This window comes from Fundulus heteroclitus, chromosome 18 (genome assembly GCF_011125445.2).
Source record: "Fundulus heteroclitus isolate FHET01 chromosome 18, MU-UCD_Fhet_4.1, whole genome shotgun sequence".
Lineage (NCBI taxonomy): Eukaryota > Metazoa > Chordata > Actinopteri > Cyprinodontiformes > Fundulidae > Fundulus > Fundulus heteroclitus.
Window position 1 is genome coordinate 6,974,870 of NC_046378.1, and position 19,230 is coordinate 6,994,099.

Consider the following 19,230-nt stretch of genomic DNA (forward strand, 5'->3'; position numbering starts at 1 on the left):
GATTTAGGAAAGACTTGTTTAAGCATTTCCTTTCCACGGTTGCCCTGGTTTGTGTCCATCTATCGCACAAACTTTCATTTTAAACACGTCAAAGTTTTGGATTCAGAGAAAAGGAACTGTTTTGTGAGACAGCGGATGAAAACAACCACATTCCTGAAAAAGAACCTTTTTATTTAGTAACCGTAATCATTGCAATATTGGACGGTAAAATGTACTTTTCATACAGAACAGTGCAAAAAAAAAAACAAACAAAAAAGAAAAAAGAACCAGGTCCGCAGTCATACACTAGGGCAGTCGAATAGTAAATACAATCATCAAGGACGGCTGGTTAGAGGAGCTGACCAATCCGAGCGCGGCACGAGACATGATTAGAACACCGAAGGCCACTGGCTGATTGGACGCCGCTCGTGTTTACGCCGCTTGTAAACACGCGCAACCCTGCATGACAGCACGCGGCGTACGAAAGACACCGTTTTCCTGCTGAACCGACCAGAACGAGGACCGTAGAAAAAAAAGAACCGAGATAGATCGGTGTCTGCATCGCAGTCTTCCATCAGCGGCGGTGCGTAAACACGAACAGCGACAGTAACATGGATGATGATGGCGGCAGCAGGATGAAACACTTCAGGGTGGGCCCCATGTTGATCCAGCTCTGAATTGGCACACGAGTGTCTCTGAGAGGGAGAGGCGTGCTCGCCGACAGCCCGAGGAACAAGCTGTGCTTTTTTTTTTTTTTCTCAACGTGGGACCAGTTGCCAACAGAGAGGACGAGGCTGATAAGGCAGAGAGGACGAGGCTGAGCTCCTCAAAGAAGGCCCGACACATCTAGAAGACGAAGATCTTGTCCCTCTGCACAGTGTCGAGGTCGTCGTCCATGGTCAGGAGGACCTGTGAGGGGAGAGGAGAGCTGTTACCGGCTTTCAATGACGGCACGTCTCTCTGACGGGAGACAACAGGCGACAGACGTACCAGGAAGGACCCGAACATGGCGATGGAGGACAGGAAGTGCCAGATGTCGTGGTCGTCAAAGAATGACAACAGGATGCAGTCTCGGTTGTGCTCCCGGGACTCTGCTGGAGTTTTCTGCGGCGGGGGCGGAAAACGTTCAAGACAGTATTAACACTTCCTACGGCACATCTTAACAGATCACAGTATCACCATGAAGGGCTTTTTTTTTTTTTTTTTTTATATTATTAAAAAATGAAAACTACCATGTACTGGATACATTTCAAGCCTTTAACTCCGTTGATCAGAAAATGACAAAACTATATGTACATGCACCAATGCTCTGCTAGGTTTTTGACAAAGCTTATAGTCATAGTGGCTCATGTTACCCTGAGCTACCTCTGTATTCATGCTGCTATAGGCTTAAGCTGCTGGAGGACATCAGGGTCTTTTTCTCTCACTCTGCTGAGTTCTCCTACTGTTCTCCAATTTGCATTGCTTGTTGTTATTTCACCTTATAACTTTTTGTACTCTGTCATTTTTATCTTCATAGTAGGTACACCTGGTCTGGTGTTCTGTTAGCTGTGACATCATCCAGGGAAGGCAGATCACCCACTATTACCATCTAACATAGAACAGATTACTGGATCAATGTGTGCTTCTGTGCTTTTTTGTCTTTCTTATTGTGTCTCTGCCTCGACCGACCCCCAGTCGGTCGAGGCAGATGACCGTTTATACTGAGCCCGGTTCTGCTGGAGGTTTTCCTTCCCGTTAAAAGGGAGTTTTCCTCTCCACTGTCGCTTCATGCTTGATCAGTATGAGGGATTGCAGCAAAGCCATGGACAATGCAGACGACTCTCCCTGTGGCTCTACGCTCTTTCATGAGGAGTGAATGCTGCTTGGAGAGACTTGATGCAATCTGCTGGGTTTCCTTAAATAGGAAACTTTTTGACCAATCTGTATAATTTGTTTGAATTTTGACTTTCTAAAATGTCTTGAGATGACATGTATAGTGAATTGGGGCTTTATAAATAAAATTTTATTGAATTTAATAAGTTGCTTCTGACGCCATGAATCTCTCCTAAACTTTTAAATGAACTCATTTTCTACCACACGGACTGCTCCACATGCACCAGGAGAACTCCCTCAGTCAGCGCTGACCTATGGAGGACATTCCTTGTGGAAGGTGTCAACCAATGTCTGCTGGACTAATGCCAAGACCTCACCAGAATTGTGTATATAGCAACGTTTTGTGTTAAGAATCCTTATTCTAGTGGTTTAAAGTAATACTCAAGCTGCCTGAGGAACTTGGATTTTGTGTTTTCATCACCTGTTAGCAAAAACCAATGCTTAAAATATCTCAGTCTTTGTGCATTATCTCCAAACGAGCTGAATCACTGCAACAAATGCACTTTTCAATGATGCTGGAGTTAGTTATGGTGCTGCTGACCTGCCAGGTGCTGAGTCCCTGGAAGAAGAAGTACAGCGCGAAGCCCCACACCACCGCCGTGAAGAGAATACACACCAACGGCAGACACTTGATTCTCTCGCCGCTCCGCAGCTGAAACACAACAGAGAGGCCCGTGGTTTAGTTCTGCTCATACGCGATGTCCCACGCTAACTGCATCAGAGCACTCACCTTCATAATGATGTAAAAGGCAAAGTAGAGCAGCAGGTTGCAGATGGCGATGGCCAGCAGGTAGGAGGCGAAGTCGTTGGGCCTCTCGATGAGCCCGTAGGCAGCGCTGCAGAGAGGGAACGGCAGCTACGCGTCAGGGCGCGGCTTAGGGATCGTAACGAGGGGCCGACACGGCGGGCTTACTTACAGAGACCAGTTGACTATGTTCCCCATCACCAGTAGCACCATGCGGTCCTGAAAGGCAAGGACGGCACCGCTTAAAGCGAGACGTACGGAGGCTTTGAGCAACTGGTTTGATCAAAAGGTTCGTTTAGCGAGACGACACGATTCCGTGACGTGAACTCACGATGTACATGGGTCCGCTGCACTGCCGGATGCAGTCTGTGTAGATGACGTACACAATGCGCCGCAGGATGCCAGCGTCTACACAATTACAAACGGGAAGGCGAATAACACCCATGAATACATCCATTTTTTTTTAAATAGGGGTTTATCTGAGTAACAATAACAGCAGATTACTGGATGAAAATGTTTAAACAACAAAAAATAAAAAATAACTGGCCTCGCAACATGGCGCCTCCCAGTGGGCGCACCACCACCCATGTGTTTATAAACTACTAACCCTAAATTATGAGAAGGCTTTAATTTTTGATGTCAGGTTATTAGACTTTGCCAGAATACATATTTATAAAAGCAACACCTGATTTTTTTTACTAATTAAAGCCAACTAAGTTACACACTGTCCCTTTAAGCAAGTCAATCACATTACAGCCAATCCAACGTTTGACTACATGGGCTGTCAAGCATCAGTCCCGACTAATCAAACCTCCACTTAGAGCTACAACGTGGCCGAGTGATCTCATTACGTCACGTCCCAAAACCTTCAGATCGTTCATCAGGGGGGGCATTCAGGAGGAGCGGGGTAACTCTGGAGGAGCTGCCGAGGACCACACACACTGAAAAAACAGAACTAAAAATAAGTAAATTTTTCTTTAAATTAGTGTATTTGTCCTTGATTTGAGCAGGAAAATAAGATTATCTGCCCACAGAATGAGTATTTTGACCCCTAAAATGAGATAATTAGATATACTGCACTTGAAATAAGTTGATGGAGATGAGTTGTTCCTATTTTAAGTGCATACATCTTATTCCATTGGCAGATCATCTTATTTACCTGCTCAAATCAAGGACAAACGCACTAATTTCAAGACATTTTTACTTATTTTTAGTTCTGTTTTTGCAGTGCAGCTCAGGTGGGACAATCTGTCAGCAGCTATTGTGAGGAGTGCTGGCCTAGTGGTTAGGAGCAGGACGATGTGTCTTGAAGAAGGCGTGAAGGCTGCTAATCCAAAACTCTGTCCCTCTGAGCAAGCTGCCTGACCACAGATTGCTCCGTGTGTGGCCCTCAGTGACGGCAGCACACTGCTCCCTAAAGGATGGGTCAAAACGCAGAGACAAACTTCCCCTCGTTGGGATTATAAAAGGGAAATATATTCTATTAGTTGTGCATCTATGCAAGAGCGCAAAAGACAAAAACAGCTGTCAGAAAGCTGTAAGACGCGCCGTTTGCCACGAGCCAGCAAGCTGCCGACCAAAGCGCTCAAGTTAGATGAGAGCAAAATGGATGTGTGGGAGAACACAGACACTGCAGATCATTCAGAATATCCCCGCTACGAAGCATGGCGGGGGCAGCGTCATGCTGTGGGGGCTTTTCCTAGGCAGGGGGAGGGGGACTAGAAAGAGATAATGGACCCAAATATAGTGAAATTCAGGAACTCAACCAATAAGAGACCAGAGTGACAACTGCAGTCGCATTAAATGCTGATAAAATGAAATCTGCAGCTGAATTTAAAAACGCCTGAAGCGTGTTTTTTGTCCGCGGCCGTGATCTTACCGAGCCGCCACCGACCCATGTAGTAGAGCTGCGTGCTGAGGAACATGGTGGCCAGGATGTGGATCACGGAAAAAACTATCCAGAACACCATGTTTCCTCTCCCAAACACCTGCAAGAAAGAAAAAATTAAAATAAAATCATCATCAGTGCAGGATTAAGGAGGAGGCTGGACTGTGGCGTGGGGCGCGTGAGCGTACCACTCCCAGCACGGAGAAGAAGATGACGGCGGCCAGGCAGGCGTAGGCGGTGTAGGCACTGGCGTTGATGTCGGGGTGTCTCTTCTGGTACAGCTTCAGCATGCACAGCCCGGCGATCATGTACATGAAGGAGGTGTCTGGAGGGGAGGACATTTCACGCTCGTTGAAAGCCAAGCCTTGGCAGAACCCGGCCCGTTAGCGCAGCTCGCTCTGTTGCAGCTCTTACCGAACTGGAAGTTGGTGTAGTTGGGACAGACGTGGTAGCAGGCGCTGAGCAAGCCCTCCATCATCAGAGCGGTTCCCATGGCGTAATACACGCCGAAATGCTTCGGGATCCCGCATTCCTGCGCAGGGAAAAGAAAACCAAACATTAATACAACGACTTGAGCCCAGATATTCGGCGCTGGAGCGCAGAGCGGCTCGGACTCTCACCAGCGCGTTGAGATCGTTGCGCACCAGCGCTCGATTGTGGATGACGTCCCTCTTGAGGACGATGAGGAGGAAGAGGAGGCCCAGCATCACGTAGCCCAGGTTGCTCAGGATGTTGTTGAACGCGCTGCACAGACACACGGCCAGGTGAGCCGTTGATCTCTGGTTAGGAACACGGGAGGCGCTACGGCGAGGGGAAAAAAAATAAATAAAAACGCACCTTAGAGCGCCCAGCGGGTGGGCACATAGGAAGTTGTAGTAGCAGATGTCCTGATTGCCCGTCACGTTGACCACCTGCAGGGCAGAGACAGAGGCAGGGTGTGAACGTGTGGAGGACGGTGTGTGTGGGCCTGAGCGGGGCGTGCCTACCGTCTGGTATGTGATGACCAGCTGGATGACCGGCAGCGCATAGAAAACGGCTATGGTCGCGATATTCCTGGGGAGACAACACGCTTTTTAATCTGTGCTTTGATTTTGATCTGGGAATGTTTAAGGAGATTGCCATGGGTGACCATGGCAATCTGAGCAGTGCACTCACCAGAAGTAGATTTGGTATTTCTTGCTGAGGACCCTCTTGTCCTTGCGAGCCAGGTCGGACACGCACAGGTACTTCTGTGACGAGGAGAAGGGATCAGAAGTGATCAGGAGGAATGCGTTCTCACCTGGATTTATATCCGCTCCATGAATGTTTGGCCCCAGTCTATCATCCAGGCTGAGAATAGCATCCCCACAGCATGAGGCTGCCATCGCCTGCTAATGCACGGCAAAAACGGACCTAAAAATAAGTAAAATGTTCTTAAAATTTGTGTTTCTGTCCTTGATTTGAGCAGCTAACTAGGATTATCTGCCAATGAAATTAGTATTTTGACCCCTAAAATAAGATAATTAGACATCCTGCACTTGAAATAAGACGATGGAGATGAGTTGTTCCTATTTTAAGTGCAAAAATCTTATTACATTGGCAAATCATCTCATTTACCTGCTCAAATCAAGGACAGATAAACACATTTTAAGAAAATTTTACTTATTTTTAGTTCCGTTTTTGCAGTGGGTTCTCTAGCCTAACCCTGTATCGGGATAAACTCCAGGCGTGCAGATTGTTTTCTAATGGGAGTGAATGTTAAAGGCGTTGGTTGCACTGGATGTTATTTAATAACCATTAAAACTACGCGTTTTCTTTCCACTTCTACACCACTTGGCACTACTTTCTGTTGATCCTCCATTTACTACACCGTTAAAATCTGTGGGTTTAATGTGACATCAGGGGAAAAGGTTGCAAACCTCTGGGCCAGACTGTGACGTGCACCGCAGAAAGCTCCGGTGACCAGGCGTACCTTGGTGCGGACGATGTTTTTGTCGGAGTCGATGTCGTCCAGCGTGTCGTAGTCGTCCTCCTCCACCGAGCTTAACGACTCCTGCCTGCTTCGTGCGACGCTGTCCAGCGATCGCTCTGATGGGCGACAGAGAGAGACGGTTCAGCCGACCGGACAGACCCTTTGGCGACTGGATGCGAAAAGGCCGTGGCGAACGGCGGCACGAGTGCCTAAAATTTCAGAGCTGATTAGCGCTGCTACTCCGAATCACTTGACGTTTGATTTGGGTTGCATGACATTATAAAAAGAATCGGCCCCATCTCTGGAATCTAGCCGCCATCGGCGCGTGATTAGCCCGGTGCTGATTGGTGGTGCGGGGCGAATCTGGGGGACTGATTGGGGAAAGTGCGTGGCAGGGTGTCACCAATGCGGACGGCTACGTGGTGAAGGTGACTGAGGAACGGTCGGCGTTTGAACGGCTCCTGTCCTGATGAACAAAGACAGAGGAGCAGTGAGGGACCGGCGGCCAACCGCTGGCCACGCCGCCGGGTGACCGCCGTGGGCTACGGGCGGCGTGCCGCGTCCGTTCGGGCGCATACCCAGGTAGCCGTAGTTGTTGTCGGTCGACGTGGCGCTGTCGGTGACGGCCTCGGAGCTCAGCGTGCTGCCGTTGTCAGCTGCCAGAAGGAAATTATGTTTATTTAAGCCGCCGACACAAAGACCTCAACTAAAGCGCTTTGGCACTCAACTCACCAAAGGAGCCATATTCGTACGGCGAGGCTGGAGTCTTGCCTGTAGCAGAGGGAAAAAAAACACATTTAGCCATCCAGAAAACACAGCTGTAGGCACATCTCACACATTAAAGCCACAGGCACCACTACAGCCAACACGTGGTCCTTTTCCAGCACGACTCACGACTAAACAATCAGCTGTTAGTCCACAAACACGCAGCCGTGACAGACGCACAGCTACAAACAGCAGGCTGGTGCTGAGGGCTGGACGATATAGAGAAAATAGTATATCCATAACATGGAAATCAGATTGATCGATATCGATAATTATTAACTAATTCTAAACATGTTTTAAGGGCAGCCCTGGCCATTTTATGCTGTTGCTTAGCGACCTGTTTGTAGATACAGAACACAAAGAAACACTGAATTCAAACTCAATCCTTTATTCAACCAACGTTTTTTAAAAATTAAAAAGAAAGTGTGCTTTCTAAACTCTCTGAAGGGGGTGGAGCTTGGTCCCTGGGTCTGCGTTGTGATTGGTTGGGAGGATGTAACGACTAATATTAACCTACATGGCTAGAATGCAAAAGGAAGGACAACAGTTATTCTATTGAACCTTTTATTGACCCTTTTTCTTGCTATCATCGACATATGTCTCTCGATCGATATATATGGTTATTGAGTTATCGTCCAGCCCTACTGGTGCTCACAGCACTGGTGTCGGGATTTTCTTTTAAAATCTGGGACACACCAACACAGAGGAGCACTTTTTATTTTTTTAGTAAAAAAAAATGCTGGAGTTTGACTAGGCCATTCCAACACACAGAAATGCTTCAATCCAAACGTTTCCCTTTGAGCTCCAGCTCCAGGTTTTGGGCCATTGTCCTGCTGGCAGCTGAAACCACAGCCTAACTTCAGGTGTTCAACAGGTTTTCTTCCAGACCTGCTAGAAAACTCGTTTCTCCTTCCTGAGGCGAGTGCAAAGTCCCCTCCTCCCCTCCGTCTCACGGCTATTTGCTAGACTGTGTTGGTGTGTCACATTAAAAGAAAAAGCACAAACGAATACTGTTGCAGGGCACTTCACGCGTGACAGATGGCACAAAAAGGGGAAGTTGCCGTTTGCAATGACCCAAACAGGAATGCTTTTGACCTGCAGAACCACATGAGCAGGAAACATTTATCTAAACGTGCGGCGCGTTCTCTTTGGCCATCGGTCACCGGCGTAAAGCACCCAGGTGGGCCTGCGTCCTTATCTGCTAAACCAAACTCAGGGAGCCGCGCTGCGCTCATGCCAATGCGCGGGGAGCTGTGGGGAGTTCAGGCTAAAGCATGCGGAGCGCCTGCAGACGGGCCCAACGGGGCCGAGACAGAGCAGCGAGCGCACGGGGAGGGGCGACTGAGTCGTTATACCGTCGGTGTTCTTCCCGAGAAGGGAGGCTGGACCGCAGGGAGAGAAGGCCAGAGACACACAATGAGTAAAACGCAAACATGAAGCTGACGTTTTACACAGATCAGGAGGACGAAGGACGGATATGTTAAGTAATTCATCATAAAGAATTGCTTTTTTTTTAACAGACAGAAAGAGAAGCAGTCAGCTAGCTGCTGGGTTACCTGTCTCAGCAGGCGACATGTCGGGGGCGTTCTCATACATCTCTCTCCTCTTCAGTCTGCAGAGGAAGAAAAATCTAACTGAATCCATGAGGACCGGAGCTTCGTTCACTGCTTGCAGGCTGACACTCATCGATGATGTATCTGACACGGTCGGGTACGTGATTGGTTGCACAGAACGTGTTTTTTTATTTTTTTTACCTAAACTCATTCTTGATCTGACAGCTGTTTACACAAGGTCGACTGGAAAGAAGAGAAATCTCTTTGTTTTTCAGTTTGGGGAGGACTCAGGTCATTTCCTGTTAGTCGCCTAAAGGTTTTAAATTAAAAGCCTCAAGTTATTAAAACAGACACATTCAATAGATTGGAACATGTTTGTTTGTTGGATTGGAAGTACCTTCAGAAAATAACCGCCTTTGAGCAGATATTAAACATGTCTTCCATTAAGCTCACATTTCTGTATTAAAACTTTTTTTTATTGCTCTGATATAATATTCTAATAAAAGGTGAATTTTTTTAATCAGCTGTAAGCGGGGGAAAAAAAAAAACATCATTCTGTTCATCAATGCACAGAAAAAAAAAAGCCTTGAAAACATCAGCCTGTATACAAATAATCTATATAATGCCTTTCACTCAGGGAATTGAGCTCCTGAAATAAATGCACTTCTCAATCATATTCTGACTTAATGAATAGGTCTGTATGTAGCCGGTTTAGAGATAAAAGCAAACATCTTCACTGAGGTCTGAGCTACAAGGCCAGTTAAGCAAATGAAGGCTGCTGAAGAGTGAGTCACTGCCGTCATTTACAGCAGCAAAGCTGCAGCGCAGATTACAGCCTACGCAGGTCACCTGCTCAGTAAAACCCATAAAGCAATTAAGCACCAATACTTTAACTTCTAAATATGCAGCACCCACGTCCCAATCAGGGATGTGCCGATAGCCGTGGAGACGGAGGGGTGAAACCAAAACAGATCGGCACTAGAGGTCGAAATGGAGCTTTTGGCTAAATTAAACATATTAGTAAAGTCATTTTGGTACTCGTGATCATGACGTGCTTTAAGAGGCCAGCAGCTAATAAAGAACACCATCTTCAGCAAAGATTGCTGCTGGACCGGGATGTGTATAAAGGGTGGGAACAGTGACGGAGACTTTGCCTTGCCACGTGCTTGTAAAAACATTTCCTCCGCAGTTCTTAGATCGGGCTTGTCAGCAGCTGATTCCTGTCGTGTTTGGATCCAGCGTGTGACCCTTTTGATCTAAAGAGCTTACTATTGCAGAACTGCAGACGCATAAAGACATAAAGCCCTCGGCTGTCTCATAAAACGGTAGAAAAACAGAAAAACAGGCACTGCGACAACGGAGTCCCTCCACGTCTTGCTAATCAAAGTCAACCAAGTCGAGTTTGACAACTTCTCTGCAGCAGGATGTTTGAGAAAAACAAACAACAGAACCTCCACCTGGACAAAAGCTTTTCACAGCGTTAAAGTGCACCAGCAGGAAGGTTTTCAGACGTTCCAGCAGAGCAAACTGATGGGACGGGCTTCACATGTGATCCCTAGGACGGATCTGGTGGAACCATGCTGCCTTCTCTACTGCCGCTCTCTGAATTCATGCTGAGGAAAGCTGGCCGGCCGTGGGATTTATCGCCACATTCCCGCGGTTCTTTCAAACCACGGCAATCCATGACTTCCATCACTAAGACGAGGACATGTGTCACTGCAAAAAACGGATCCAAAAATAAGTAAAATGTTCTTAAAGTTAGTGTATTTGTCCTTGATTTGAGCAGGTAAATAAGATTATTTGCCAATGGAATGAGTATTTCGACCCCTAAAATAAGATAATTAAACATCCTGCACTTGAAATAAGATGATGGAGATGAATTGTTCCTATTTTAAGTGCAAAAATCTTATTCCATTGGCAAATCATCTTATTTACTTGCTCAAATCAAGAACAAATACACTAATTTTAAGAACATTTTCACTTATTTTAAGTTCGGTTTTTGCAGGGCACCAATTAAGGCTCCGGGTTGTAAATCAAAGCATTATTTAGCATCAACTATTTCTTCACAGGATTAGGCTGAGACATGTAGTTCAAAACCTTCAAAATCTCTCAACGTTTTCAAGCAAGGATTTGAACGGGCGAGGTCGAAAAGGTCCTTCCTCTGGGTCGGACCTCCACGCGGTTCTGGAGCAGCTTAAAGCGGCTGGTGTTTCGGAGGCTGAGGACAGTTGATAAGGACTTACCGCTTGTTCTCCATGCAGGCGACCAGCAGAGTCACCACGTAGAACGAGAGGAAGATGCCCAGACAGAACAGCATGCCAATCACATACTTCTCAGCTGGGGAGAAAAAAAAAAAAACACGCTCACTCTACATTCCGACCGGACGTTGAATTTTTCTCATTGGACTTTAAACTCTTCATCAGCAAAGTGTGCGGTAAATGTAACAGCGTTGGATCTAAATGCGGTGCTGCTGCGTGCAACGAGGACTTCGTCTCATCAGTGGCTTACAGTTGATGGCGGGCGAGACCAACACATCCAGGTCCTTGGTGCGGTTGCCGGCGTCGATCAGCTCGTCCGGCTGCAGCGGGTAGAAGCGCAGCGGGCCGCCACACGCCTCGTCCTCCGTTTTCACCACCACCACCACGTAGAAACTGTTGCTGGGGAAATCCTTTCTCTGGATGACAGAAAGAGGCACAAGCCGGGTGTATTCTCCCTCATAAGGGTAGCAGAAAAATGCTTTTTTTTTTTTTGGTTTAGCATGACGCAAGTGTGCTAAAAAGCAAGTACCTGCACAGTGATTGCGCCTTTTTTCGTCATAGTCTGATACATCCCAATAAAACCCACGTTGTTGTCAAGGTCATAGACGGGACACTGTGAGGAGAGAGAAAAGAGCAGATGAAATGCCTCGCCTTATGCTGCTTACTTTCTTAAAAAACATAGTTTAACTAAAAATAAGAGACATATATTTAGAAGGGAATCGTAAAACTAACAGTAAACAATAAAATAAATGACGCGGGTGCCTCTAAGATGACCTCTAGTGGCCTAGCAGTGCTCCAGCTGTCAAACAGGAAACAAACAAATGAATAAAATAAAGCTTGGGAGGGCAGAGGTCTGCTGTGAGGAGGAAAACAGAGAAAGGAGGCAGACACATGAAGGCCTGAACTATACCTGGATGTCCTGAACAGACATGACGGAGCAGGGGAAGTTCACGTCCGAGTTGACTTTGACGATGACCGTGTCCACCCCGTCAGGAAAGACGTATTTAAAAAACTGAGAGAAAAGAGAGGAGTATTATTAGAAGGCAGCTGAATAAAACCCCTCTGTGGTTACCCAACCTTAGCGTGGTAGCTTGATCCATGCTGATAAGATTACATAAACGAGCACCGCCTCGGTGAATAGGAGGCTTTTAAAGGTACCACCGTACTCAAAGACTTTTACACGGTAGTACAAACGTGACTTGGTAAAAGAAAAGACCACTTATCCAATGGCGTTACATGACTGGTTGAAGGTTCTGGCTTAACTCGGTCTTCCATTCTCATCCAGAACTTGAGATATCCAGGTTTCACACATGACACCCTGATTTCTAGGTTCTAAGTATGGAAACGGCACGTTTTTCCCACCACCTTTCAACCCTGACCAAGATGGCTACCTCGCACGTAAAGGTTTGTGATTGCCAAAGTTAAAGAAGGTGTTTTTTTTTTGTTTCCTGGACAATTTGGATTTATCAAATGTGTTAAATAAGATCCAACACAACTTCCTTTAGTGAACATGTAGCTAATGAAGGTATAAAACGCAGGGAAACACGCTGCTGTTAGCTTGTCCTACTAACAGCACTTAGCCTCGCTGTAGCAATCAGAAAATCTGACTGATCTTCAAACTAACATTAGTTTTAAAGTCATTCCAGAGTTCTGGCTCAGAGCTAAAGTGGCCGACAGCATCTGTTTCTGCCAGAAGGCCACTTACTTCGCTTTGAGATGGAAGATCTCACATATTTTCCACCGTCCTTCTCTTTTGACACCTGTTGTTGACCAACAGAAGCCTGGTGTGCTCGTGCAATCCCCACTTTCCTGTCAAATCTAGATGCAGACCAGTCTAAGCCCCACCCATCACACTTAAAGATGTAGAATAAAAAGAACAGAAAAATATAAACAATAGACGTAGCATTAAAGAGGCACCAAGTCACAATGACTCAGTTTGCAGTGGCTGTCAAAGCCTCCAGCCTGAGAAGAGGAAAATGCTTCACACTGTGGTTCTCTCTCTCATATTGTTGCGTCTACAAATATTGAAAACGTTCTGGTGTCAGTTTGGAGACAACAAAGGAGGAACGGCATTTTGTCCCAGCTAGAAGTCGACCGATATACATCGTCCGACACGATTCATTAGCGTATTCAGCAGCCACGCCTTGAGATCACGTGAAACGCATACATTGCCACTCCATCCCTGGCAGAGATGGTAACGTTGTAAGATGTAATGATGGTAATGATTTTGTAAGGTGCCAACAACAACAAAGGTACGTTTTGGACTTAGCTCATCTGGCCTTTGAAAGTCTCTTTCTCACAGTGAGCGGGAGGAACCAGCTGCGTGTCTGTTTCTGTATCTAAAAACCCTGAACGTGGGCTGGCCAGCTGCCACTGCTGTGCGTCTGTTCTCACGGAGAATTAGGTTTCCATATAAAAGAATTACCAATCACTACGTGTACAGCATCTAACGTTACAGAAAATAATGTCAATGCACTGCGGCGGTGGTGAGTGTTTTCTTCTTCTCCTTCTCCCCACTGAACTAAAGAAGCTCTTTTTCCTCGCTGTGACAAAACAAAGCGCTGCCACGAGAGTCGTGACGTGTGTTTTTTTCCGTGTACCTTTCAAACCGCGGTCTGGAGCAGACTGTTAATATTAACTGGTTTAACGTCAACTTTTAAGACCTGTGTAACATTTGTTATCGTTGTCATTTTTATCATGTGAATGGAAGAAAAAAGAAAAAAAACGATATCAGCCTCAAGGATGGGCCCTATAAAAATCGAACCGATGTCAGAATAATCGGCATCGGCCTTAAAAACCTGTATCGGTCAACCTCTAGTCACAGCCCTGGTGCAGCAGAGATCTTCAGGCGCAGCTTTCAACATTCCACACATAAACAGCGGAAAATCAAGCAGGGTTACCTGGGGCTGGGAAGGTGATGCTGTGAAGCTGAATTTCTTGTCGGTCCTGTAATGGAGTAAAACACAGCGTGTCAGGCATACCACAAGCCGCCCGTTGACACGGAGCAGCGCATGAAGCTGAGATTAAAAGGCAGCCGCTCGTGTTGCCGTCGCCCCCCGCGTCACTCACTGCAGGGTGAAACTTTCCACACGGCTCACTCGGAGCTGGTAGTTTGTCCTGTGGCTGGACAGGGTGGACACGTCGACAAAGAAGTACTGGGTCTCAGAGGCGGCCCGGGTCGGAGGCTGGCACAACGTTCGGCCCACGTGTTTGTAGGGGTACTTCCTCTGGTAGCTGGGGAGAGAGAGACACAGCGAAACACATGAGGATCAACTCTAGCTGAGCCGGACCCTCACCCTGAGAAGGCTTCAGCGCCGAGATCGGGTCAGTAGAGATTAAAATACCCATTAAATGAAAAAAAAAAAAAAAAAAAGAAAAAAGCTTAATTTTACAGAATTATGAGACACTTTAACACAGGGATTCCCAAAGCTGCCACTAGGGGGTGCGCAAGATGAAAATGTAAAGGCAGTCTGACACATAGACATCATATACGTAGACGCGTCATAGGGCGCAGGTTCGCACGTCAACGTCACCGCCATATTGTATGTGGCAGAAAAAAGTCGAGTTCTGTTATTGTGAACGTGAATCAGAAAAGATGCCTCATTCCTGTGCTGCAATAAATACACACACACACGCATGCATATATATATATAGATATATATATATATAGATATATATATATATATATATATATATATATATATATATATATATATATATATATATATATATATATATATATATATATATATATATATCTATATATATATATATATATATGTGTGTGTGTATGTATGTGTGTGTGTTTATGTGTTATGAATATAAGGATAAATTTGTTAAATCTAAACATTGTGGTCTTCATTATTTCATAAACCCGTGTCACATGTGAACCTTTAGGAACAGACTTTTTGGGTGAGTATTAAAGAGGTAAAATTAATAATATGAGGAAAAAAAAGTCCTAAAGTAAAAATAAACTAACAAACACAAAAGTGATAATGTTATGATAAAAACATCATATTATGAGAATTAAGGGGGACATTTCCAGAATAATCACAGTTTGCAGAATTATTTCACTCCTGGAGTAATAGGGCCAGGTTAGATTATTTTTAGTTATTTTATTCTTTAGAATAAATTCAGGAGAATGAAGCTAAAGGGATACGAAAATAAACTTGTAATATTACAAAAAAGAAATACTACGAATACAAAGTATATTCAGAGATTAAAGTCCCTCTGATACTGTTTAAGTGACTGAGTAACTGCCGATTTGCCACATTTAAGATGGCGGACGCTCTGACGCATCGCAGCATAGGCAGAACCCGCCCAATGACGCGTCTACTCTTATATTATGTCTATGGTCTGACAGTGTCCCACCCCCACACCATAAAGACATGCTAATAAACATTTCCTTTGTAAAAATTTAAATCAAAAACTGTAAATTTAATAAATAAATTAAAATGTATTCACATGAAAATCTATTTAGAAGAAGTCTTCTTCTAGACTTAATTTTAAGATGAAACATAGAGGAAGTTATCTTCTTCTACGCATTGTGTGTTGTATATGCGCACCTTGTTTGTGGCCTCTACCTCTACTTCATTCATTCTCGCAAACATGCTCAGCTGGCTGAAATCAGAGAAACTGCCATGGAGGTGAGACATCTAAGGTTAAACTTAGTGATGACGGAGGAGAGGAAGCGAGAAAGAGAGAGAGCAATCGGAGGCAACAGAGGAGAGAATTGCAACGGATACGGGAGAACAAAACGAGCGAGAATCAGAAAATGCCTCTTTCTCTCTCCTCACTTCGCATCGTTTACGTCAGTGGAGGGAAAATTGAATTAGGGCTGAAAGTTTTATTTACAAGATTAAATGGAGTGACTCCGTGCCGTGACTGAACCGGCTACCAGCACTGATGGGCATGTTACCCCCACACCGCTGCAGCCACCGCCGCTGCTGCTGGTAAAGTTGGTGGTAGACGCGGTTAGTTCACGCACAGAGCTGTAATACTTCTGCGATTCAGACAGGCGCAGTTCATTGTAAAGAACTTTTAGCGGTTGTAGCGCGTATTCAGACCGGAAAAGGGGAAACCGGCGGTGGGGGCTGCGGGGAGCGTGTTTACCTGCTGTGAAACAATCAGGAAATAACTTTTTATTTCTCTGATTGATAACAGCATTATGGAGCGCTCTGTTACTCTGTGATGCTCTACCACAATATTTTCTCTCTCTCTCTCTCTCCCCCTCCCTCCTCAGATTTAGAAGCTGCTACATGAAATACATAAAGTGAGAACACGCACACAGGTAGATCATCAGAGTTTAGTGCGTGAATCCACCTGGAGGGTCTCTGCTACAGAGACGTTTCAGGTTGAGGAGGTGTGACCGATCTGAGCGTCTCTTTCTTCCTCTGAGCCGCCTGAAAATCCTCAGGATCCTGTGGTTGCAATTTGTTTATTGCAATTTAATTCAAATTATGTTCTCATTTTATTTCCACAACCTTTGCTAAGATGGTTGTGCTGTGTTAACTGCAATTTTCTCTTTCTTTCTTTCCTTTTTTTTTCGAAGATTGGGGTACGTCAACCCGGCTAAAACAGTCTGGGAACTGCTGGGTTAACAGATCAGGAATCAAAATGAAAGCGCATATTGTTACACAACAGTTTCTGACCCAAAACCAAAACTGCTGCAGAGTCCCATACGAGAAACAAAGCCTATCCCACAATGTGATGAAAGAGAGGAAAACAATAAAAAAAGCAGCTCATTTACAGGAACCCTGCTTCCTCATATCTGCTCCCTAAGGAGGAACTGAAAGTTCAAGGTCCATTAATGAGCCGCTGCAACGTGTCTGACCATGAGGGCGTCGCAGCCAGAAGGACGGCGAGGTAATTCTGCAATTGCATAACCAAAAGGCCACAAGACATAGACGGCGTAGGGAAACTGCTGAGAGCAGCGTAAAACGCACTGAGCTCCAAAACGCCACTAATCCCCACCGAATGCGTGAGCGGCGTCCCGTCAGCAGCGCGGCAAAGACCGTAGGACCCTCCTAAAACCATACAGGGGAAAACACATTCACCGCTTTCAACTTACTCGCATTTTATGTGGTGCCACACAACCACGATTTTGCCTAATAAACCAAAGCGCTACGTATTTGTGAAGATAAAGGAACATAAAGCTTCTCATTATTAAACATCTAAACGCTTTGACGTGTCCTGCGCTCTGAGTCCCTTAGAACAAAACCCAGTGTTGTGTCAAAGCGATGAAACCATATTCCCAAGAACTGGACGACCTCACAGAGCACCGCTCAAGCCATCATCATCCACAAGAGGAGAAAGGACGGCGCAACAGCAAACCGACCCAAGACCTGGCGGCCCGCCTCAACCTCAAGGCCCAACGTGATGAAAAGCTCAAACTTGTCTTCACCTCGGCCTGAACACGCCACCCCTGTGTATCATGGTGCGGGTGGCAGCATCATGATGCGGGCACGCGTTTTCCTCAGCAAGGAGGCAAGAGGGGCTGATGGGACGACACGCCTTCCCAGCAGGACAACGGAGGCAAACGCACAGCTTCAACGCAAAGGTTCAGATGAATCCTCAAGGGCCGGTGTCCTGCAGCTTCCACGTGGGTCTCTGGTCCAACCTGGCAACCGCTGAGCTCAGGCTCGTCCATCCATCTCCGCTGCTCTTGGCTCCGGCGTCCCTTACGCCAGCGCACAAATCTCTCGAGCTAATCTGAAGGCCACCTGAGCTGCTGTCGTTCCCACCTTGACTATTTAGGAGTGAGGAAATCGCACGACTGGACTTGCCACGCGGGTGGCATCCCATCACAGAACGCCCCGCTGTGTCAGGAATGGTTGTGGCAGCAGTCTGCATGCCCCAAGGCCCGGTCTTTATACACCTGCGGGCCTGGAAGTTGACCAGAGCGCCTGGCTTCCATTCTTTAGACGGAGGAGCGCATACCTTTGGCCTCATAATGTGCTGTGGGTTTGCTTGTGTTGCAGACCTGTTGTACACTTTCTTTAAAATATTTTGTTAATAAAAAAAATAATAAACATTGTACATTCACCTTTCAGTTAAAGGTAGATAAAGTAAGAAAAAAACAAGGTGAGGAAGCACTCACAGGCCTCTTAGAATGAGGGGGACTTGGAAGGACATGACGGCTTGCTTTTGCCTGACGACAAAGAGGATAGGAGCCTCCAGCGTCTGCTCCAGCACGTCCACGGTCACACGCACGCCCTCCGTCTGAAAGGTAAGCAGAGGAGCCGGGAAGGCGTCAGACCCGCGTGCCAGTCACCGGACCCCGGACATTTCTCTCCGAGAGGCAAAACCCACCTTGTTCCTGGAGATGGTGTGGTTGAACGCGTACGTGGTCTGGTTCACGCTCGTAACCGTGTCGTTGTAGGTCACGTCAAACTCCGCGTCCTTCTGCATCACCGCCTTGGCCGCCCCGGCGCCGCACACCGACTGGGTCACGCAGAGCCAGAACAAAGCTGCCAGGCCCGGCCTCGTCCAGCCGGGCGCGCGGAGACGGCCGCGTTTGAGGCGAGACTTCCACGAGCTCCTCGACGCCATTCTGGCCCCGACGGCGATCTCTCCCCGCGAGCGAGAACCGACGACTAAAGCTTAGCGCAGCCTGTGCGGCGACTCCAGGGAGGAACTCCACCCCATCGAGGGACGGCGAACCCGAGATGAACGGGACCACCTCCACGCTAGCAGAGGGACGTCCAAAACTTGGCCGCAGAGCTTGTTCCCTAATGGTCCGCTCAGCGCCGTCAACAGCGTCCCAGCTAGCAGCAGCTACACAGACGCGCTCCAGCGAGCCTCCATTCCGCTCGTCTCGGAAGCTGAGCTAGCAGGATAGGGAAGCTCCGCGGCTTCAGAGACCCGGACCCGCACGTCGCGACGCCCTAATTCTGGCCGCGTTAAAAGACGCCAGCGCCAGGTGAAAGCGTTTCTCGTCTGAAAGATGTTTACACTACAAAAACCCGTGCCGCTAGCGCCCGCCCCCCTCAGCGCTCGAGAACAGTAAACAAAAAACGCCACGCGACGTCATGACGTCACTGCGGTACATGTCAACACAACAGCGACAGCGGAAACGGCTGGACTTTCTGCCACAAAAAGAGAGTAAAAGAGTAAAAAAAAAATAATAGAGCTGGACTATAATTCAATAGCATGTATCTATCGATGGAAATAAAAAGTTCAGTAGAATAACAGTTTCCCTTCCCTTTGTAGAGTAA

General features: G+C 46.7%; 1 protein-coding gene across 3 annotated transcripts; it reads right to left on the bottom strand.

Annotated features, from left to right (window-relative positions):
• Positions 1–150: 150 nt before the first annotated feature.
• LOC105933206 (SID1 transmembrane family, member 2) lies at positions 151–19,016 on the bottom strand. 3 transcript variants are annotated; one of them, XM_012872637.3, is made up of 27 exons: positions 18,326–19,016; positions 18,114–18,235; positions 14,084–14,248; positions 13,915–13,960; positions 11,925–12,026; positions 11,544–11,627; positions 11,265–11,430; positions 11,000–11,093; positions 8,760–8,815; positions 8,559–8,585; positions 7,171–7,209; positions 7,017–7,094; positions 6,842–6,904; positions 6,439–6,554; positions 5,643–5,716; positions 5,474–5,540; positions 5,325–5,398; positions 5,108–5,231; positions 4,902–5,019; positions 4,676–4,812; positions 4,479–4,587; positions 2,931–3,007; positions 2,772–2,818; positions 2,585–2,690; positions 2,396–2,506; positions 970–1,083; positions 151–888 (listed from the first exon to the last, which is right to left on the bottom strand). In XM_012872637.3, the coding sequence occupies exons 1-27, from the start codon at positions 18,563–18,565 to the stop codon at positions 826–828; spliced, it is 2,619 nt and encodes an 872-aa protein (XP_012728091.2). In that variant the 5' UTR covers positions 18,566–19,016; the 3' UTR covers positions 151–825. The 3 variants fall into 3 exon arrangements, with proteins under 3 accessions (XP_012728091.2, XP_012728093.2, XP_012728094.2); XM_012872639.3 differs by lacking the exon at positions 6,842–6,904; XM_012872640.3 differs by lacking the exons at positions 6,842–6,904; positions 8,559–8,585.
• Positions 19,017–19,230: the final 214 nt, after the last annotated feature.